The sequence below is a fragment of the Ochlerotatus camptorhynchus genome, unplaced genomic scaffold, assembly GCF_037179485.1.
Source record: "Ochlerotatus camptorhynchus isolate MF236.1 unplaced genomic scaffold, CSIRO-AGI_Acam_v1.1 ptg000196l, whole genome shotgun sequence".
NCBI lineage: Eukaryota > Metazoa > Arthropoda > Insecta > Diptera > Culicidae > Ochlerotatus > Ochlerotatus camptorhynchus.
Window position 1 is genome coordinate 4,550,022 of NW_027040686.1, and position 23,546 is coordinate 4,573,567.

Below are 23,546 nucleotides of genomic sequence, written 5' to 3' on the forward strand. Positions count from 1 at the left end.
AGGCGATTGATCGTAGATCGGTTTGTTTGGCCCTGCATGAATAAGGATATCTGTCAATTTGTCAGGACATGCCAGCAGTGTCAACGTTCAAAGATAACTAGACATACCGTAGCACCATTCTCAAGCTTCGACATACCTAAGGCACGCTTCCGGAACATCCACATAGACCTCGTTGGACCACTTACGCCTTCTTGTGGACATCGTTACTTGCTGACGATCATTGATCGTTTTTCACGATGGGCTGAAGCAATTCCACTGAGCGAAATGACTGCGCCAACCGTCGCCAAGGCTTTATACGCGGGTTGGATATCTCGTTTTGGGACTCCAGAGACAATCACATCCGACCAAGGGCGGCAGTTTGAGTCGGAGGTATTCAAGGAACTCACGCGTTTGCTTGGCGTACACCATATTCACACCACTGCATATCATCCGCAGTCAAACGGAATCATCGAACGATTTCACCGTACACTAAAAGCATCTCTTATGTGTGCAGGTGGGCGTGATTGGCACGACCGCCTTCCTTTGGTTCTGCTAGGACTTCGATCGGCTTATCGAGAGGACTTAAAGTGTTCATCTGCAGAACTAGTATATGGTCAAGCACTCAGGATTCCGGGAGAATTTTATGATCCTCCTACAGCAAACGTCGATCGTACTGAACTATCCAGTTTTCTGCACAAAACATTCAGCGAACTAAATGCGCCTACTCCGACTCACCATGCAAAGGAAAGGCCGTTTGTGCATCAAAAATTGAAGGATTGCAGTCATGTCTTCATTCGGGTGGACTCAGTCAAGAAACCGTTCCAGCAACCTTACGAGGGACCCTACCAGGTTTTAAAAAAAAACTGACAAATTTTTTGAAATCTCAATTGGAGGAAAACAGCGCACCATATCAATCGACCGTATTAAACCTGCTTTCTTATGTGATAGCAGCTTCTCCAATCACCCCCAGGACGATAAGAAAACTGTAGTTACACAATCAGGACACAGGGTTCGTTTCCTAGTGTAACTGGAGGGGCATATGTGGTGGCGCTAATTAATCAGTCACCCTATCATCTGGCTACCCTGTGAGGGAGCTGTCAGTTGCGAACTGAATCAAAAAGTGTAAACCACGTGAAGAGGAATAAAGTTGGATTTTATTGATTAATTCCGTCGCGTTATTACTTTCTCGTCACTTCCGTCCCACAGAATCAATATTTGCGCGCAAAGGGATCTGAACTCATACAGGGTTCTTTGGGTTTACGTCTGAGGTTGTTAAGCAGCCTATAATCGTCCTCTGGGCTTACTCTGAACACCTTTCGGATTTGTAATTGAATTCCCTTTAAATGATAAATTATGCATACCAAAATTTGCCCACGCAGATCTCTATATTTAGTCTAGAGATCTAACGTTGTAACGGCTTGGGACTTTTGCAATGTGATTTTTTCAAAAGATGTTTAAGCCTATTACCCGTCTGTATAAAGATAAATTTTTCTTATTAAGGGGGTAGTCCACTCTGGAAATTTCAAAAAATCTTTTTTTTTTGGCTCAAAAAATACTTTGGAATGTCTACTTTGACATAGACTTGACCGCAAGTCCGCAAGTGACATCGTTCCAAAGTTATAGGCCGATTAGTGGACTCGTGTCCAGACGCTCCAAGCGCGCTCAGGTGAGCGCTTGGTGTACCCGCCCGTTACCGGCGAAACGGGCGGGTACACCAAGGTTATTTTTCAACCAAATCAAAAACGGCTACGTACAAGACTGGGTCATCTATCAGAGAATAACCACAAAAAAAAATCGTTGTTCCAGCTCCAGTGGTGTGACCGCCAGACGTCCCGCCCCGCGACGACTCAGACGGGAGGTCTCCTGGGGAACCTGGTGCAGCGGCTACAGGAGACATCCATTCGCGCCAAAAAAATCTCAATTAAAGAGGAAATTTCAATTGACAAAACCATGTATTCCTTTTTTTGAATTGATCGTTATACACCCTCAAAAAAAAATTCGTGAAAATGACCTATTTTTCATGCCGCCAGAGTGGACTACCCCCTTAAACAGTTGTTCAATTGTTGGCAAATGCCACTGAATATGATCCAGCACGAGACTGGACACCCACCGCAACTAAACTATTGAATACTCACTATGAAATCGGCAGCTCCGGATACACTTCCATCATTTCGTCCTGAGGCGAAGGTCGTGGGGCAAACGATTGTAAATGGACCGGCGTATGCCGCACGTTTGGTCCGGCCACGAACTGCTGCTGCTGCTGCGTGCTCCTTGACGCTGACTGTTGCTGTTGCTGCTGTTGAGGTTGTGACTGTTGCTGCTGCTGCTGCTGTTGTGACTGGAACACCATATGGTGCGGCATTGACTGTTGGTGCTGGTGATTGCCATGGCCGGGTATCGCTTGTGAGCGGGGCATACTCAGCATCTGTTCATCCTCCAGGGTGATTGCACCGTTTTCCATCCCCAGCCGATGATTGTGTCCATGGTGATGGTGGTGACTACTGTGACTGCTGATGTGGTGGTGGTGGTGGCCGCCGTGGTGCTGTCGTGGCGTTCGGCGTGGTGACCGTGCCGTAACAACTCGTGGCTGTTGCATCTCTTCTAGGACCGACGGGGCGACGTATGTGAATCCCTATTGATTTCGCGAAGGAAGAAACAATGGCGATGTAAAGCAAAAACTCAACCGGGGAAAGTTTTGGTACGTACTTGAAAGATTAGATTGGCACTCTCACTCAACGTAGAATCGTCGGGCGAGTCGACCGGTATCTGTTTGGTGAATTTGGTGTCGAACTGTGAGACGTCGTCTTCGCTTCGCTGAAATGATGGCGGTCAACAAATTAGCCTAACTATTTGGATGATTTGATAGGGGAAACTCTTACCAAAACGGGCTTTATCGGTGGATCCAATCGTCGGGCCAGAACGTCATCCCAATTGACGTTCTTGAAGAATGAGTGTGATCGCACTGCTTGCCCGTCCGAGGGTCCACTACCGAGACGTTGCGACACCTGACGCTTCATGAGCCGGCGGATGAGATCTCGCGAATCTGCCGCCAGGTACGCGGGGATGTTCAGTTTACCCTTGAGAATAGCGTCTATCGTGTTCTTGCGGTTGTCTGCTGTGAATGGGGGCTGTGGAAATGGATAGATGGCGAATTTTGATTAGGATTGATATATTTCCAAAGAGCTCATAAGCTAGAGATACTAACCATTCCTGTTAACATGTCAAACATTAGAGCACCCAATGACCACCAGTCTACTGCTTTGCCGTGACCGCTTCTTGTTAGGATTTCAGGTGCCCTGCAATGAGAATATGAAATGACGTTAATTTATATCAAAAATATTCAATGCAATTGACAACTTCACTCCAGATACGTTTGGTAGGCACTCTACCAGCTCGCATACTCACATATACTCAATAGTACCACAGAAAGTGTGCGTGACGATTCCCTCCTGGATGTGTTCCTTGCAGAGACCGAAATCGGTCAGCTTGACGTGGCCCTGGGCATCCAGCAGTACGTTCTCCGGCTTCAGATCCCGATAGATGATGCCAAGATTGTGCAAATGCTCTAGCGCGAGGATGATTTCACACAGGTAAAAGCTAAAAACATTCAAATGTGTACACAAGAGAAAAACAGAAACAGATAGTTATTTTCCACTTGCTTCCAGCGAACACGGAAAACGGGACGGAAAAGCTAATTTTCGCTTCGCCCGAGCCACCTACCAAGTGGTGTCCTCTAGGAATATTCCTTCACGTTCTAAATGCATAAACAACTCGCCTCCGCTGAGATACTCTAGGATTAAATACAATTTTCCACCTGTCTGGAAGGCGTACACTAATTCAACAATAAATGGATGCTGGAAGACAGAGAGACAGAGGAAAATCTTAGGAAAAATGGGATCCATTTGGATCGGAAACGTGACACTTACCCGCACCGCTTCCAGTATATTTCGCTCTGCACGTGTGTGGGCTGTGTCTTTTTGATTCCTAACTATCGAAGCTTTCTTCAGCACCTTCATGGCGAAGTAGGAGTTTGAGTCGGCACCGGTTGTTTTTTTGACCTATGGGGGAATGGCGAGATAAACAAATGGTATGCGTTAGTTAAGTATGAGAGCTGAAGTTGGGGTGAAGGTTATTTAAACTGTAGGAAATGGATTAGAATTCATTTATGCATTTGGAATCCCCCGTTATTGAGCTAATTCTTCAATATGATAATCCAATCCTTATTAGTACTATTGACTAAGAAATAATAGCACCGATTCTAAAACCTACATTTCGTTGAAGCTCATAGCATCGAAAACTTACCCATCTGCCCACACTTAATTTTCCCATTAAATCCTGTAACGAACAAAGTGCCAACGACTATTATCAGTTTAATAACCCATAATCGGTAGGTGGTCATTACATTTCTGCCTCCCTTTCCTCTTGATACACCAGTTGTTTCCCACACATCATTTAAACATCGTTATATACCTACAATTTATGTCCGTTGATCAAGCATAATATTGAAGGTTCGCCGCAACCGCATCCGTGTTTCCTTGCATAGTTAGCGTGATAATTCAAAAATAGGTACTGACGGCAACCTTCAAAAAGCTAATTGAAAAGTTTGATGTGTGTTCCAATAGAGCACTTTAACACGAGCCTTGTTCCTACTCGGTCCCATATCTATCGTACAGTATCAAACCGGTAACTTTCGTTGAGTAATAAATCCCATAGCAATTAATTAAAAATATACATTCACTCTGACTCGCACTGCCGCCGCAAGAGACGTTCGATCAGTTTATCGTCGTAGTATCGGTTAAAGTATATATTAGGGTGGTTCAAAATATCGATTTTGCTCCACCAGGCACAATCGATTCTAAATCAGGTATCAGGACTCAATAACTAGTTATCCTGAAGTTCAATTAAAATGCGATCTTCAGCCAAGTTGCAGCTGAGAAAATTTCACAAAAAGTTCACTTTTCCTATAGTAATTCCTATATAAACTTCAAAGGGCCAGAGCAGTATGAGTACGCATCCAAATAAGTTCAAATTTTGCGAGAATTACCAGGACCTGATTTGAAGTCGATTGAGCTTGGTGGAGCAAAATCGATATTTTGAACCACCCTAGTATATATTTATCGTTATTGGTGTTCGATCGTCTGCTGAAAACAGTTCCAGAAGAATGTGTTTCAATCAAACTAATTGAAGCTTGAAGTATAGATTCCCAGTACTTTTTTTTATTTTCGATTTATGACTTTTTCACTCAAAGCTTGTATATTTTTTTTTAAACTTTGTGATTCAAATTCCAGTGCCAATACATCCCAAATGCATTAAACGACAAATTGATTGCCACTCTGTGTAGATTCAAGTATGACAATGATTGGCTGCTCCCAGAGGGGGTGCTACAATTATTTACGCACTACGTGACTGAGCCCTATCCAATATGGGTTAATAGCATAATGAAACATTTAAAAGTAGGTTAGCTTCACTGGTTCGGCCACTAATAACTATACAGCATTTGTAATGATTCTGTTATGTGGTCGTCACTAGGTTTCTCAAATAATCAGGTAATTTATTTGTTAGCTAGATTTTCTAACGTGTGTATACGAAAATGTTCATTCTGGACAACCTTCGTTATACGCTACACTGCCCTGTGCGGCATAACAGTCCCATTAGCAGTACCATCACTTTACAACGTACACGAAAAGTTTCCTACTTTGTTCAGATAATGGCACGAAGAATACCAAAACTATGCTGTTTTATCCATAAGAGCCCATGGAGAAAAAAAACTTCAACAGTGTTTTACTCAGCTTGTTGTTTTAACGAATGGGACAACTATGCTGAAAAGGGCAGTACAGTCTATTGTAGGTACTTCCATTATTTGTAAGAAAAAATGCAGAGGAACGTAAGAAATCGACCATTACATTTGATGTTCATGCCATTTGCTTTGCGTGTGCTTTCTCCTCCGATACGCGGTACGCTAATTCCATCCCAAAGCGATTCCCATCCAGTGCTTTCAGAAAACTGTCAGTTTTGCTCATGGTGGGCTTCGCACTTCCATTGGAAAAATTGAATCTAATTTTTGCTTTCAGCGGGTTTTCCAAGTTGGCAATCTTAAAATTAGGGATCAATTTTTTGAATTCTTAGAATCAGATCGTGATTATTTTATAGGCAGATAATGAGGGGATTTTGTTCAAGTCTAAAAGCTATACGAAGGCCACATCCCGTTTTAAAATATACTCCCCTTCCGATTGAGGAAATTAAGCGAGGAGGGAATTTGATTTTTCACATCCAACCTCGCACACCTTTGTAGGTGTGTAGGTAAGAATGGTGCAAAACGCACTTTTTCATTTTATTTTGTGATTTTCTATGCATTTTTAATCTAATTTTAGGATTTATCATGCACAATTTCGAGTTCAGATGCTGTTACCGCGAGGCAATTAATTTCAAACCAAAACCAAAAGATACTCACAGTTGCATCCCGTTTGCATAGCCCTAGCTGACGTTGATACCAAGGCCAAGAATATGAAATGAAAAGTAGGGCAAAAGGAGCGAGAGCTCGTTTTACATAATCTAACTGCAGTATTTACTTAGGAACGTTTCTGCGTTCAAGTAGGATAAACACGCCCACGCATGGCATGCTTGCGCATCTAGGCTACGTTTAGCTTTCCCTCTCTGTTTATCCTTAACGAAGGATATAATTATAATGTTTAAACGTTACAAATGTCTCATTCTTATTTGTAGAGCCATATCAGATCTGAGTTACAAAAAGAAATAAACTTACAAGATAACCCGAGAAATCCCAGATCTGAGAGGGCATAGTATATAAGATCCAAATAACACAAATTTACCCTTTCAAGGGCGATCGAAATCCTAGCTAATAGAATAGGCAAAATTAGGTCAAAAGTCCGGTATTGAAAGGGATATGTAAAACCCTGGACGAACCAAGTAAAAGTTTTACATAATTATAAGTTGCTAATGCAACACGTAGCTGTAAGATCACTTTGTACAATTTTGTTGAATAAAATTAAGTTTCAAAGGTTACTCCAGATTCTTCTCTTTTTTTGAATCCGAAAGAACTTTCGGCCTAGAAGTGAAAACTTCTCTCCTTAACCGGGGAAAAAAGTAGCTCCTAGAATCGAGAAACAGTGTCTGACCTGAAAGCGAAAGACTCTCCTTAACCGGAGAAGAAAGTAGCTTTTGGCGGCGACATTTCATGGTGGCTCCAGAGAGGAATCTTGGAGGACGTTTTCCGACGTTTTGAGCCCGCGAACTTCCAGTCAGTCGAAATCTGACTGCAAAGGACCGCAAAGTTGGCGGTTTAAGTGGGCCGTTGAGCCAAAGTGTCAATCTGACAAAGTGTGGCGTTAAGCCAAATAGCAGTCAGTCGAAATCTGACTGCAAAGAACCGCAAAGTTGGCGGTTTAAGTGGGCCGTTGAGCCAAAGTGTCAATCTGACAAAGTGTGGCGTTAAGCCAAATAGCAGTCAGTCGAAATCTGACTGCAAAGGACCGCAAAGTTGGCGGTTTAAGTGGGCCGTTGAGCCAAAGTGTCAATCTGACAAAGTGTGGCGTTAAGCCAAATAGCAGTCAGTCGAAATCTGACTGCAAAGAACCGCAAAGTTGGCGGTTTAAGTGGGCCGTTGAGCCAAAGTGTCAATCTGACAAAGTGTGGCGTTAAGCCAAATAGCAGTCAGTCGAAATCTGACTGCAAAGGACCGCAAAGTTGGCGGTTTAAGTGGGCCGTTGAGCCAAAGTGTCAATCTGACAAAGTGTGGCGTTAAGCCAAATAGCAGTCAGTCGAAATCTGACTGCAAAGAACCGCAAAGTTGGCGGTTTAAGTGGGCCGTTGAGCCAAAGTGTCAATCTGACAAAGTGTGGCGTTAAGCCAAATAGCAGTCAGTCGAAATCTGACTGCAAAGAACCGCAAAGTTGGCGGTTTAAGTGGGCCGTTGAGCCAAAGTGTCAATCTGACAAAGTGTGGCGTTAAGCCAAATAGCAGTCAGTCGAAATCTGACTGCAAAGAACCGCAAAGTTGGCGGTTTAAGTGGGCCGTTGAGCCAAAGTGTCAATCTGACAAAGTGTGGCGTTAAGCCAAATAGCAGTCAGTCGAAATCTGACTGCAAAGGACCGCAAAGTTGGCGGTTTAAGTGGGCCGTTGAGCCAAAGTGTCAATCTGACAAAGTGTGGCGTTAAGCCAAATAGCAGTCAGTCGAAATCTGACTGCAAAGAACCGCAAAGTTGGCGGTTTAAGTGGGCCGTTGAGCCAAAGTGTCAATCTGACAAAGTGTGGCGTTAAGCCAAATAGCAGTCAGTCGAAATCTGACTGCAAAGAACCGCAAAGTTGGCGGTTTAAGTGGGCCGTTGAGCCAAAGTGTCAATCTGACAAAGTGTGGCGTTAAGCCAAATAGCAGTCAGTCGAAATCTGACTGTAAAAGAACCGCAAGTTGGCAGTTCCAGTGGGCCTTTGTGCCAAATAGTGTGGCGTTAAGCCAAATAGCAGTCAGTCGAAATCTGACTGTAAAGAACCGCAAGTTGGCAGTTCCAGTGGGCCTTTGTGCCAAATAGTGTGGCGTTAAGCCAAATAGCAGTCAGTCGAAATCTGACTGCAAAGAACCGCAAAGTTGGCGTTTTAAGTGGGCCGTTGAGCCAAAGTGCAAATCTGACAAAGGTCAGATAGTGCGAACATTTGGGCTCGTCAAAGCCAAGTAGGCTTATAGCCAAGTGATCTGAAAAGTTTCAGAAAATCCGGACATCGGTGGAAGTGGACATGAACGATTTGCAAAAAGAAATTGATGAATTGGTCGAGTATTTCAACGAAATCGACATTCAGGTTGCAAAATTAAAAAAAGTAAAGAAATATAAAAAGTGGCTAAATGAACCCTTTCCAAAGGGAGTGTATTGTGTAAGCAAGGCGTTTCCAGTGACCTTGTGGCGCGGTACCGATAAAGAAAAAGTGTTCCGGCAACATATTAGCAAATTCACTTTACACCACGCCACAAAGAAGTAGCTCAAGCCAGAGTAATAAAACGCCGCACTTTCCCACGGCTGAAGGCCAGAAGCAGACCACAAGCAACAAGGCTACAAGTTCATCAAATCCGGACTCCCACGGCTGAAGGCCGAAAATATCACAAAAGCTATAGGCCAACCGAAATCCTAGAAGGACGTCCAGTGGCAAGGAGCAGACCAATGGCGAGCTGTTAGGCCATTAATATCAACAAAGTTCAAATTAAAGTGTGAGTAAAATCAGAGTTGACGCTATTATATTACCAGGTAGAAATTTATAAATTAAAAAAAAAAAAAAAACAAGATGAGTGAAAAATTTGTTGTTAATAAAAACGGACACTGTCGTCTTTGTTTTGAGAAAGACGACAGTGATAACATGGTGGCCTGCGACGATTGCGATCGCTGGTTCCACCTGACCTGTGTAGGATTAGATCACATACCGAAGAAAAAAGAGCCTTGGACATGTACAAAATGTACTAAGATTAGAGTCCATTTGGCTACACAGGAAGAGCAAATACAAACTCTTCAAAACAGGAAAGAATACAAGACTAATGCAGATAGCCAAGTAGAAGCTTTCGAAGCGATCATTAAAAAAATTAATGGTATCAATGCTAGCGGACAAAACACAACGGAAAAATACATTTTAAGACAGTCATTACTGGAGTTGCCATATTTTGATGGAAACTTCAAAGCTTGGCCAAGATTTAAAAAAGCATACCTCGAAACCACACAGCGGGGAAATTTTTCGGACCTTGAAAATTTACACCGTATACAGAAAAGTCTAAAAGGAGATGCATTGCGCGCGGTTAGCGCACTTCTTCTCGACTCCGATAATGTGGATTTGATAATACGAAAATTAGAGGACCAATTTGGAAGTGTAGAATTGGTTTATTCTGGATTATTGCAAGAGGTTCTTGCAACTAGAAATCCTCGTTTTGAAACCCCAAAAACAATGGTGGATTTCATCTCTGCAATTGGGAATTTGGTAATTAATATGACGTGTCTTGATCATAAGGAATATCTAAATGATCAAAGATTAATTAGAGATCTGGCGGGAAAATTACCCAATGGGCTGCATCAACAATGGTTGATGCATGTAAATGAAAATAAGACATTGTCAACTATATTAAATCCATTTATCGCTCCAACACTATGTGATTTCTATGAATGGTTAAAGCCCCAAGAAAAACTGGCTACAATGTTGATAGCTGATAAGGGGATTAAAAATGAAAAGTTTTCCAGATTGGAAAGACCCGATAGAGTGAACTACCACAGTACAGGGTATCCTAAGTGCCTTAAGTGTGGACAAAATCACCGATTAACAGGATGCAATGAATTTAGAGGATTGTCTTCCGAAGAAAGAAGACAGTTTATAATGAAGAAGAAACTTTGTTTTTCATGTTGCAATCCAAATCATATATTAAAGGATTGTAGAGTAGCACGACCATGCAATATTGACGGATGTACCAGTAAACATAATCGATTGCTACATCCAAGAACTGATAAAAAAGAAAAATTAAGGAAAAGTTCTGAAACCACTATTGCGTCTGACAAAGTAAACTGTCACGTACAAAAACACAACATGGTGTATTATCAAATTTTGCCTGTTACTTTGAACAACGGAAAAGACAGTTTAAAAACTCACGTATTTTTCGATTCAGGTTCATCGGTAAGCTTAATTCATAATAGCGTAGTTGAACGATTGAATATTTCAGGATTTAATAAGCCTATGACTATAGCTTGGACAAACGGAGAGGTCCAAGAAGAAACTAAGAGTATGACCGTTCAAGTCCATATCAAAGGTGAAAACGAGAAATCGTTTTTGCTTAAGGATTTACGTACAATTAATGAACTGGCTTTACCCATGCAATCTATTGATTCAAAACAAATACAAGAACAGTTCCCATATCTAAAGGGAATAGAACTGCAATCTTACGATAAGGCAGTCCCAACGATATTATTAGGATTACCACATGCATATCTCTTTAAGGGTATTGAAGAAAGATCGCGTGGATTTTCTGAACCTATTGCCAAGAAAACAAAGTTGGGATGGGTTATATTCGGTACCAGCCGAAATAACACCGAAAACAAAAATCATGTGTTTGTAATGAATGAGGTGAATGAAGAAGAAAAAACAATGAAGGAGATAATGGCAGATTACTTCTCTACAGAAGCCTTTGGCGTAAAGGTACCTCAGAGCGAATTAATATCAAAATTAGACGAACGCGCTCTAAAAATTATGCAAGAAACATGGAAACCAACTGATAAGGGTTACGAAATCGGTCTCTTGTGGAAAAATGATAAGGTCGAATTTCCAAATAGTTTTTCTACGGCTCTGAATCGCTTTCTGTTATTAGAAAAGAAATTAGAGAAGGATTCTTCTTTAAAAGAATGGTATAGTACACAAATTGATGAGTATGTAAGGAAAGGATATCTTAAAAAGTTAAGTCCTGATGAGTATATGATTGATACTGCGAGAACCTTTTACATACCTCATTTTATAACTATCAACCAAAGTAAACAACCGCCTAAACCAAGAATGGTATTTGATGCGGCAACTAAGATTGATGGAGTTTCTTTAAATTCACAATTATTAGCAGGACCTGACATGACAGAGTCAGCTCTTGATATAAAGATGAGATTTAGAGAAGGTCCAATAGCAATAACCGGGGATATTCAGGAGGCCTTCCATCAGGTGAAAATCAGAAAAGAAGATCGAGAATCACAAAGAATGGTATCTCGAAAGCAACCTAATACAAGATTGGACATCTATGAAATGCAAGTAATGACCTTTGGAGCTACTTGCTCACCAGCTTGTATGCAATTTGTCAAGAATGAAAATGCTAAACAATTCATAAATGAAAGACCTAAAGCAGTTGAGGCTATAATTAAAAATCACTATGTAGATGATTATTTAGACAGCTTCAACGAAGTAAAAGAAGCTGTAAAAACTGTATCAGACATCATTCAGATACATGATAAAGCTAACTTCCGAATAAGGAATTTTATATCAAATTCGAAGTCCTGCTTGAAGCAATTACCAAATGATAGAATCTCTCCAATAAAGGAAGTGAAACTGGATGATAACGAAAATGTATATGAAAAGGTCCTGGGTATGTATTGGGACACGCAAAACGATAAACTTACATTTAAAATCAACATTCCCAATTTAGTAATGTTGGAACCGACAAAAAGACAAGTGTTGTCTTTTATTATGAGTGTGTATGATCCTCTTGGGTTAATCGCACATATAACAATCGAATCTAAAATAATAATGCAAGATTTATGGCGACGTGGTATAGACTGGGATGATAAAATTCCCGATGACATAAATAAGACTTGGCAAACCTGGATTAATAGATTGTCTTCCCTATCTAAGATAAAAATCCCAAGATGTTACTCTTATTTTAAAGGCGTGATACGTCGAGAACTTCATGTTTTTTGCGACGCCTCACTGAACGCTTTCGCTACTGTTATATATATGAGAACAGTAAGCAAAGACGGCATTGATGTAACGATTGTTGCTGCCAAATCAAAGGTTGCTCCCACGAAAATAATGTCAATACCTCGTTTAGAACTACAAGCTGCTGTATTAGGGACAAGATTATCTAATACAGTACAGAGAGCATTAAGACTACAAATAGACCAGGTTATATACTGGTCCGATTCAAAAACAGTCATAAGTTGGATCAAATCTGAATTAAGAAAGTTCAAACAATTCGTTCAATACCGTGTTAGTGAAATCCTCGAAAGCACCGTTGAATCACAATGGAAATATATTAGTTCAGCAGCAAACCCGGCTGATGAAGGAACTAAAGTAAGGCAATCGAAATCGTCTTGGATTGAAGGACCCGCGTTTTTGAAGCTGGACGAGAAACATTGGCCATCCGTGAATGGGGACAATCATAGTTCAGACTTAAGTCATGAAGAATTACGTCCCGTACATTCGATAAAGGGCATAAGCAAACCAAATTTAGATTGGCTGAACGTTAAATGGTGTTCGGATTGGGACCGTTTAAAGAGGTCTGTATGCATTACAATAAAATATATAGAGTGGCTTAGGTCTAAAACAAACAAAGAATTGAGATTCGATAAGACCATCAGTGCTGTTGATATGGAAAGGGCAGAAATTTTGCTGATTCTGAAAACTCAATGGGATGCATTTCCAGATGAGTTAACGGAACTCAATGTTAAACAGACGGTTGACAAATCTAGCAAAATACGAACGCTAACACCATTCCTAGATCAAAATGGTACAATAAAATCAGAAACACGATATAAGGATGCAGAGTGCGTTCCTTATGCGGCTCGATATCCTTACATACTTCCAGCAAAGCATCATGTAGTTGATTTAATATTGAAAAATCAACATGAACAGTTTAAACATAAAAAAATGAAGGCTACGATAGCAGCAGTGCAACAAAAATATCATGTTATCCAAATAGATGCTGGAATGAAGAGGACAATAAAAAAATGTCAACATTGTAAAAATGAAAATGCGAAGATAAATACCCCTAAAATGGCACCTCTACCTGAGTGTCGATTGCAACCGTTCGTGAAACCATTCACCCATACCGGAGTAGATTACTTTGGGCCGTACAATGTGTCCATCGGACGGAGAACAGAAAAACGATGGGGAGCATTGTTTACATGTATGACAACAAGGGCAGTATATCTTGAAATAGCCCATGATCTGTCTGCAGATGCATTTTTATTATGCTTGAACTCAGTGCAGAACAGACGAGGCAGAATAAAATTCCTTTATAGCGACAACGGTACTAATTTTGTAGGAGCTGACAATGAACTAAAAAAGATTCAGCACAGACTTGCGTCAAGAGGAATTGAATGGCATTTCAACCCTCCATCATCTCCACACTTTGGTGGAGCATGGGAAAGGTTGGTTCAAGAAGTTAAAAGTCTTTTACCAAATCAAACTATGCCAGAACACACATTCCGTGCGTTATTAACAGAAATCGAAAATATAATAAATAGTAGACCTTTGACGAAAATATCTTTAGATGCCACGGATGACGAACCACTCACTCCAAACCACTTCCTAATTGGTTGTGCCGGCGGTGCCGAACCATCATTGAATGATGTGTCGAAGGCAGAGGCCACTAGACAACAATGGAAGAAAGTGCAGTCTATGGCTAAAACTTACTGGGATAGGTGGTTACACGAATACCTTCCTTCATTAGCCAAAAGATCAAAATGGTCGGAAGCTGTGAAAAATGTAAAGGAAGGAGACATCGTTATGATTGCTGAAGATGATCAAAAGGCAAAGTGGAAAAAGGGAGTTGTTTTGAAAACACATGTAGGCAAGGATGGTCAGGTAAGATCGGCTGTTGTGAAAACAGCCTCTGGAGAATACACTCGACCAGTAGTCAAATTGGCTATTATGGATGTTGAGCCGCCAGGCGAAGCTTCTTCAAATGAAGACAATAAAAAAGAACAAGTAGCATCAAAACGGGTGTTGAAACACCAAGATGTTGAAACTACCATTAAAAAAGATTGCTTTGTGGGAATGATACACAAAGTACAATCCTACACTCGCGGAATAACGATCATATATAAGTAAACCTAGAAGGATTTACGGGCTCCGGAATGTTACCGCGAGGCAATTAATTTCAAACCAAAACCAAAAGATACTCACAGTTGCATCCCGTTTGCATAGCCCTAGCTGACGTTGATACCAAGGCCAAGAATATGAAATGAAAAGTAGGGCAAAAGGAGCGAGAGCTCGTTTTACATAATCTAACTGCAGTATTTACTTAGGAACGTTTCTGCGTTCAAGTAGGATAAACACGCCCACGCATGGCATGCTTGCGCATCTAGGCTACGTTTAGCTTTCCCTCTCTGTTTATCCTTAACGAAGGATATAATTATAATGTTTAAACGTTACAAATGTCTCATTCTTATTTGTAGAGCCATATCAGATCTGAGTTACAAAAAGAAATAAACTTACAAGATAACCCGAGAAATCCCAGATCTGAGAGGGCATAGTATATAAGATCCAAATAACACAAATTTACCCTTTCAAGGGCGATCGAAATCCTAGCTAATAGAATAGGCAAAATTAGGTCAAAAGTCCGGTATTGAAAGGGATATGTAAAACCCTGGACGAACCAAGTAAAAGTTTTACATAATTATAAGTTGCTAATGCAACACGTAGCTGTAAGATCACTTTGTACAATTTTGTTGAATAAAATTAAGTTTCAAAGGTTACTCCAGATTCTTCTCTTTTTTGAATCCGAAAGAACTTTCGGCCTAGAAGTGAAAACTTCTCTCCTTAACCGGGGAAAAAAGTAGCTCCTAGAATCGAGAAACAGTGTCTGACCTGAAAGCGAAAGACTCTCCCGGAGAAGAAAGTAGCTAAAGGCGGCGACAGATGCTATGCTAGAAGTGCTGCTTGATAAAAATGTTATGAAATGTTACGAAACAGCCATGAAATGCGGCTGATGCGTTCTGTCTCGACATGTAGGGGACAATGGTACAAAACGCACATACCATTATCCCCACCATGTCGAGCTAGGCCCAACTCCGCAGGGAATTTATCCCGGATGACACGAATAACGCATTTCCTCACCACCAACGTTGGATCGCGGTCTGAAAACTAAATAATCGTAAACATGCTGGTAAATCGTAAACATGCACGCATTGAACGTAATTCCCATCATGCGACATGCGTACCCAGTGCCTTTCCATTCGCATGATGACAAATTAAATCTTCTGGCAATGCATGAAGCATCGATTTATCAGATTTGAACTTTTTGAAAAGTTCTTTCATTTAATCGCCTCTATTGTCTCCCTTAGCTCAGTCGGTAAAGGCGCAGCTACTAAGCAAGACCATGCTGGAGGTGGCTGGGTTCGATTCCCGGTCCAGTCTAGGAATTTTTCGGGTTGGAAAATTTCTCGACTTCCCTGGACATCGAGTATGATTGTACTTGCCACACAATTATACTAATGCAGAAATGGTACAGGCATCGAAAGCTCTCAATTAATAACTGTGGAAGTGCATCTAGAACACTAAGTTGAGAGCACGCAATAAGCTAATATGCGATAAGCAATAAGCTTCAAATGCGTAGAAGAAGAAGAAGCTCTATTGTCTCTAAGGAATTTGTTGAAAAAGTTCAATCGCTTCCTAACTTAAAGCAAACAACGAAATTGTTCAGATGCAAAAGTTTCAGTAAAGTTGCAAGCCTAGAACTAGGATAAATATCCGAAATCACGGAAATTGATTTTTTTATAAGATTAAAAAAACACATTCTGGAACTTCAGTGAAAAAATGCAAGACCTTGGATATAAAGGTACCGGATTTAGGAAAAATCTAAAAACTTCAGATATTTAAAATATTCGATCCGATTTTCATAATTGTCGATAGAATCCCATCTTCTTAGAAAGGCCTACATTAGGGTGGGTCAAGTTTGTATGGTGGATCATAATCCCGTGTTCCCCACTGCTCTTTCGATGTGTATTGAGGTCCCCGACAACGATATCAAATTTGAACACATTTGGATATGGATTTGGATTTGCGGGAGATTTTTTAATTTTGTATGTGAAACGAAACGAACCTATTCATTAACATGCCAAAATTTCAACAAATTTCGGAAATAGATTGGGAATACTATTCAGAACAACAGTCATGAATGAGCACCTTACTAAATAGAAGATTTCATCACTTAAGAGGTGCATAGATTCACCAGGAGCACGTAACAAAAGTTCCGGATGCCGTTAACTGAAACCATGCAGCTAACCCCAACCAGCGAGCTGCGTCTCGGTGTTAAAGACATGGGCTTTCCGTTGAGTTCCGACAGTTGAGCCTTGCATCTTCGCGGGTAGTGATCCTATAGCATCTAACCTTTACTTTTGAAATGAGAGACACTAGCTCTTTCTACGTTGGATTATGTCTTCCGGCAACATATTGGGAGTGCATTTTCAAAAAATCCTAAAGCGATCGCGTTACGAAAGGTGGTCAGGTTTTGACCACTTATAACTCTGTTAATTAAAATTAATTTTAATTCTAAACAAACCAATCGATTGGAAATTTTTCTACGAATCTGCTAAAATTAACACTTTATCAATTTTCAATAGGTCGCTATTGAAAATTACACAAAAGTCCAACTGGTGATCAAAATTATCACAAAATCGAATTCCATCCGGTCTCGCCGAACGATGTTAATTCGATCACCGCGTGTGGTGAGTGGTAGGGTCCGGTCGTCATCAACAGCAGCAGCAGCAGTGCTTTAGGCGCGTGGCGTAGCACATTTTTCTCCAGTACACAACGAAAGGCTCCCCGCAAGGCTGCCCTCAAGAGCCGAAAAAGGAGGAAGAAGTCGCACCGCTACTGATCGGATTCAGTTGCCCGTCGTGAGTCGCTGTGGGCCATCTATACCAAGAGCGTCACCCTTGTTTCAAACAACATACAACTCGCCAGCCTCATCCGTGTTGAACACCCTCAACCCTCACGACAGAACGGTTCTTTTCAGGACCACCATAAATTATTGTTGTTTAAGAGTTAATTTTCATCGAACGTTCGCTCGCCTTGCTGTCAGCCACATCTCTCAAAGTCTCCTAAAGCTCTTTGATAATGTACCCAGCAACCAAACGTTTGTGGTCAAATGCGTAACAGTATAGAAGTGGTACATACAAATTCTCGCATTAACCGAATACCACATGACTTTGTCAATTAACCAGAAGCACTCCGAATTAAGGTAAGGTTTTCTCCAAGAAAATCTCGAATTTATACGGTTGATCGCGAATATCTCACGAATAGAAAATTTTAGCAAGAATTTCCTCCAATCAATTTTCGCTTTTTTTTATTATCTATTGAATAAACCAAAAATTCCGTGCGTTTTGTGCACGAAAATGCGTAATGTTGTCATCAGAAAACTAGGCGTTTCCGTGATGGGAAAAAGTAGTTTCCCTAACACAGTCGCCGAATATTGACACCGAGCATCTTACGTCAAATCTACGGTGGTGTCTTGGATATAACCTCTTAAGGAAACAGTTTTGAACTAATCAATTTGTTTCGCTTCCTGCCCCGACGACACTCCTACTTCAGATGCGTCTGTCTTGGAATGCCAAGGTCCTTGGTGGCTCGTTTCGGTCGCCTTTAAGGCCGTTTCCGACATAGTCTGAGTTCCGGATTTTCATTTGTATGTTTGCAGCATCCCTACCGAAGGTAAACAACGTAATTGACAAGCCAACAGAGAGACATTTGAGGTTAGATGATGCAATAGAGTATGCTCATTTCGCCCCTAATCAACTAAAAAAAAAATCAAAACGCGGTTTTTAACCAATCAAAGTTACAAAACAAAATTTCAACGGATGCTAAATCTGAGAGGTGATGTAGAAATAATATTTCAATGCAAAAATAACAGATAAACACAAAAAAAAGCCCGTAGTAGCTTATTTGGATCTTTGTTTTGTAACCGCCCAGGACATAGCTCCTTTCTTATTTACTTATTTATTTATTTTGTTTTTCTTCATAGGACTTAACGTGTCTAAATGAAGCCTGATGGGGAAAAGCCTAGAAAAGGCGTAAAAACCCCATATCTTTTCGAAATCATGAATCACAATAATACAATACAATTACAACGAACATTAATCAAGTCTATAGCATAAAAAAGCTATCCTCCTATGGCATAGAGTTGTCCGTGAATCAGGTAGAAGTCCTCGTCATGCAGTTGAATCGGAAACAAAAAATAAACAGGTAGCACAATCCTTCACGTGTACATTAAATCAAGGAGTCGCTGCACAGTTGAAGTCGAAAAACTCGTAAAACTCGTTGAAACGCCCAGACATGAACCGTATTGGGTCATGCAAGCTGTAGTTCGCAGCACGAGGTCCAAGATACAGGAAACTCCTCGACCGAAGAACTCGTTCGGGTGCGTAGATTTCGAATTCAGCCAAGATTCCTGGAGAGTCGATATCACCAATAAGTACTTTCGCTGCGAACACGGCCTTACTAATCGTCCGCCTATGTTCTAGTGTTTCAAGACCCAGGAGTTGACAACGATCTTCGTACGGCGGAAGGTTCACAGGGTCATTTCAAGGAAGGTGACGAAAGGCATACCGAACAAATTTCCTTTGAACAGATTCAATCCTCGCTATCCAAACTGCTTGATACGGGCACCATACTACCGAGCTGAATTCCAAGATCGATCGCACTAGAGAGCAGTATAGAGCTTTTAGACAGGCAGGATCGTGAAACTCGTCAGCGATCTTGAAAATGAAGCCTAGATGCCTGTTAGTTTTCGCAACGATGCCCGAGTAATGAAGCTTGAATGTTAAGTCGCAATCCAGCGTGATTCCTAGGTCACGAACATTGTCCACATGTTGCAGAAGTTGGTGATTTATCGTATAGTTGAATGCCACTGGTTTCAGCTTGCGATGAAATGAGATAATATTACATTTTTGTACATTCAACGTGAGATAGTTTCTTGAGCACCATTCTTCGAAAGTATCGATTAGGTGCTGAAGCCGTAAGCAATCGGCGAAGCTACGAACAATCACATAGATCTTCACAACATCCGCGTAGAACGATCGGCAACCAGTTGGGAGGATCAGTCCGGCCTCATTCACAAAAATCGAGAATAGCAATGATCCCAAGTTGCTACCTTGAGGAACACCGGAGCTGTTTGTAAAATAGTCCGATTTCTCTGATCCGATTCTAACACAAAGTTCCCGATTGGTCAGATAGGACTTGAACCAACGAGTTAAACCCGAGGATACACCGAGTTTTTCAAGTTTAGCAAGTTTAGGAGTGGTCAACCCGGTCGAATGCAGCCCTGAAATCTGTATATACAACGTCCACCTGCGCTCCAGCTTCCATACTCCGAAGACATAAAGAAATGAACGGAGCTAGATTTATTGAAACTGATCTCTTGGGATAAAAACCGTGTTGGTCAGGAGAAATGTAATTTCTGCAGCTAGAGAATAATGCGTCGTTGATGATGATTTCGAAAACTTTAGAGCAGGCACTGAGTGATGTGATCCCTCGGTAATTTTCGACGTTTCTCTTGTCTCCTTTCTTGTAGATCGGGAACATGAATGACGATTTCCAACGCGTAGGGAACTCCCCCTGCTGTAATGAAATATTGAACAGCTTCGAAAGCGGTGTTGTAAGCTCTGAACAGCATCGCTTCAGGATGCTTGAGGGGATCCCGTCAGGGCCAGCAGCATTAGAAAATTTCAGCTTCTTGATGGCGGATTAGACGAGGTCTACTGTAACCAAGGTAATCGAAAAATTGAAAGCATCACTGGGAGTGTCCCTTACCGCTTCAGCAACTTGGGACAACGAAGCCGTAGTGTCATTGAAAATGCTTTTGAAATGTTCTGCCAGAAGATTGCATTTCTCAAGGGAATTGCTGGTGATTCTACCACCCAGGTGAATTTCGACTGGTAGCCCCTCCTCGTTTCGTTTGGTATTCACGAATGACCAGAACTGCTTTGGATTAAGCCGTAAATTAGCCTGCACACGCCTTGTGTAGCTCTTGTAAAGAATGCGGTTATATGTGCGATATTCGTTGCTCGCTGTTGAAAATAATCGTTTGGTGAATGGGTTACGAGTACGACAGTATTTACGGAGGGCCTTCGATCTCAGACGCTTCAAATTTCGTAGTCGAGCATTGGACCATACGGGTTTGGGAGAGGGTCTCCTCAATGGGACAGAATCAGTTATTACCCGGCCAACGACCTCAGCGAAGTAGTTGACGGCTTCATCAATAGATGAACACGTGTCAAGGAACTGCCAATCTGCCTGGGTAAGCGAGTGACTCAGCGCGACGAAATCTGCTCTACGAAAGTCGAGCTCATGTACATCAACAGGAGGGTTATCGTAGCGAACAGGAACAGATAGGTTGATGGAAACTTCCAACGCAGGATGATTGGTGTTGCGTTAAGCCATGCAGGTTGAAACCATCAAGGAGAGCACAGCATGATGCGGGCATGTTCGAGCGAAGAACATCAATGCTAGGAAGATCGTTTGCAGGAACGTTCCATGAGAGCCCAGACTGATTGTAGTCACCAAATATCAGAGCTAGGTCGTTTTGTTCTAGTCGAGAGAACACGGTACCAATCGAACTGATGTGGTTTGCAATGCTGCTCGAATCAGATTTCCGGTCTGGAGGACCGGATTGTTCTACGAGGCGTCGTTATTTTGACCCACAGCTGCTCTAGAGAAGTGCAAACTGGAGCAGGATCTATGCAGGAGCTTAGGCGTTTGGATACCGCAATCAAGACGCGATTTGGTACTATTCTGGTGGTTGCGGTCGTTTCGAAATACCGTGAATAGACTGCCAAATAATTGAGATGAATTAATGCGGTCATCGAGCCAAGTTTCCGTAAGAACTATGACATCGTAGTCAGAGTCAACGGCAGTCAGGAAAAAATCATCAATCTTTGTTCGCAGGCCACGAACGTTCTGGTAATACACCAAAAGGCGGTCGAACGAAGTCGGTTGGAGGTCTGCAGAATGATCGATCAGCCGAAACGAGCATGGTGGTACTCTGGAACACAGAGACGGATCAGGAGAAGAACTGTTTTCAACAAACGCATACTTGCCTGATATAAAAGGTTGGAAGACCCCTTCACCATTCTCAACCACAGGGCCAGAACGACTACGATGACAGGAGGTTGAGTAGCTAAGGGGCATCCTTGAGGCAGGGGCAAGGGGCGTAAACTGTCGTGGACGGATCCCTTTCGATTGCCTAGCTACGAAAGTCGTTTGCAACTGATCCATCTGGAGCCTCGAAGAGATACAGCAAGGACATTGCTAATTGCAGATATTTTGAAAGGACGCACCGATTGCCCTGTTCTCCTTGAGCAAATTGACATCAATGTTCAACCCAGAGGCTACGGAATAATGCAATGCTTCGCCTGCCTATACAGCGAACTATTTATAGCATGTTCAGCGCAATCGCTGGTTTATAGAGACTCTTCAATAGGGTCTCCGCACTATTTGACTTTGACCTGACTCGCCAGCTGCTTCGCCGGAGATTTAGTTCGTTTTTTTTTTTCTAAATCAGTTTATTTTGTCTAGCAATGTTCCTTTTTTACGAGATGACTATTGACTTATTGATGTTTAGTTTTAGTACTTTTCATGTTTAGTTTAGGTTACATCATTTTGGCCAATGACGCCTGTTGATGTTAAGTCATAAATAAATAAATAAATACCGTTTCATCAGCTTAAAATCAGGTATCATTTTTCAAAATATTTGAATATTTTAAAGAGTTCTATTGCACAATACATTGTACAAATAATAAGTTTAAAATCGCATAGTTTTGTTAAAATTATAGGTGCTCATTTCGCCCCGTGTACTCATTATGACCCTAATCCCCCACCTAGGCAACAGAACGTAAGAATTCCATAAGAACCACTTATGAATTTTAGCCACAATAAATCGATATGAATTTTATAGATTTGCCTTATGAAAAATAATGTCGACAAAAAATAACTAAACGGAGGAGACTGGAACCGCACCATGGACGTTGAGATTACGGGTCCTTTGTCTGGACCACACGTTTGTCAACGGTTTTTGGAAGATGGAATGGCTAAAGGCTACCTTATATTAGACAAAAATCTTTCATAAGTCGCGCTTATGAAATTCATATGTGTCGTTCATAAGTCGAGCCTTATGAAATTCTAAAGTCTATTACCTTAGTGCCGTTTATGAGCTTGTAGGTACGTGTGGAACTTACTCGATATCGAGTTATAGAACCATAGTAAAACCGAATTTCATTGCAACTGTGATTGCGATTTTGTATGAATTTATTATTCTATAACTCGATGGTCCCTTCACTATCAAGTTGTAAAGGGTTCACTGTATTTGGGTTTTTGGTAAGCAAATCGTTCCGTCTCCCATACATTTTCCCTTACAAAATTTAATATTCTCCCGCAAATCGAGAACATAACCAAATTTGTTAAAATTTTGCACAGTTTTTGGGGACCTCAGTACACATTCAAAGAGCAGTTTAAAAAAATATATACAGTCAACTCTCCATTTCTCGATGTTCTATAACTCGATATTTCTACTTATCTCGGTGATTTGGACAATCCCTTCAACTTGCCATACATCAAGTTCCCTCCTAAGGGAGCTAAGGTTCAATTTATAAATGCGTAGCTATAAATCAAGACCATGATGGAGGCGGCTGGGTTCGATTCCCGGTCGGGTCTAGGAATTGTTCGGGTTGAAAAATTCCTCGACTTCTCTGGACATAGAGTATGATTATATTTGTCCCCAGAAAACATTTCGAAACAAATAATTGTCCATATGTCGAACGATCTAGGTCACTTTTTTTTCTAAGTTTGAAGTAAGCGATCGTGTTATGCAAATAAACTTTATGCTCCAAGAATCGTTTTAGCAACCGGTGAACACTCGTGTTTATTTCAGTTACCATGGAGACGTAATTTGTGATTAGCCCCGGTCCCTTTCAAATTGTATCATTATTTATGAACGGTCCTTATATTCGAAATGACGTTTCACATTCATCTAGTGATGTCCGATTTTCATTCGAATAATCGTTTAATCGATTAACGAACCGAAAAGTAAACTATTTATAATCGGTTATATCATGCCGATA

The 23,546-nt window shown here is 41.2% G+C and overlaps 3 protein-coding genes across 7 annotated transcripts in view; all 3 read right to left on the bottom strand.

Moving 5' to 3' along the window:
• Nucleotides 1–23,546, bottom strand: part of LOC135702723 (probable peroxisomal acyl-coenzyme A oxidase 1) — a 365,647-nt gene that overhangs the window by 226,635 nt on the left and 115,466 nt on the right. The window lies entirely within an intron of this gene.
• The window catches only part of LOC135702729 (uncharacterized), a 115,102-nt gene that overhangs the window by 22,067 nt on the left and 69,489 nt on the right, over nt 1–23,546 (bottom strand). The window lies entirely within an intron of this gene.
• Nucleotides 1–23,546, bottom strand: part of S6k (Ribosomal protein S6 kinase) — a 152,616-nt gene that overhangs the window by 14,363 nt on the left and 114,707 nt on the right. For 3 of the 4 annotated variants that reach the window (XM_065223765.1, XM_065223762.1, XM_065223763.1), the window contains 7 exons: nt 3,906–4,037; nt 3,700–3,833; nt 3,385–3,576; nt 3,185–3,275; nt 2,859–3,107; nt 2,686–2,793; nt 2,115–2,611 (listed from right to left, as the gene is read on the bottom strand). In XM_065223765.1, the coding sequence (XP_065079837.1) occupies nt 2,115–2,611; nt 2,686–2,793; nt 2,859–3,107; nt 3,185–3,275; nt 3,385–3,576; nt 3,700–3,833; nt 3,906–4,037 (1,403 nt within the window). Of the gene's footprint in view, nt 1–2,113; nt 2,612–2,685; nt 2,794–2,858; nt 3,108–3,184; nt 3,276–3,384; nt 3,577–3,699; nt 3,834–3,905; nt 4,038–23,546 lie in introns of those variants that run through there. The other variant, XM_065223764.1, reaches the window with a different exon arrangement.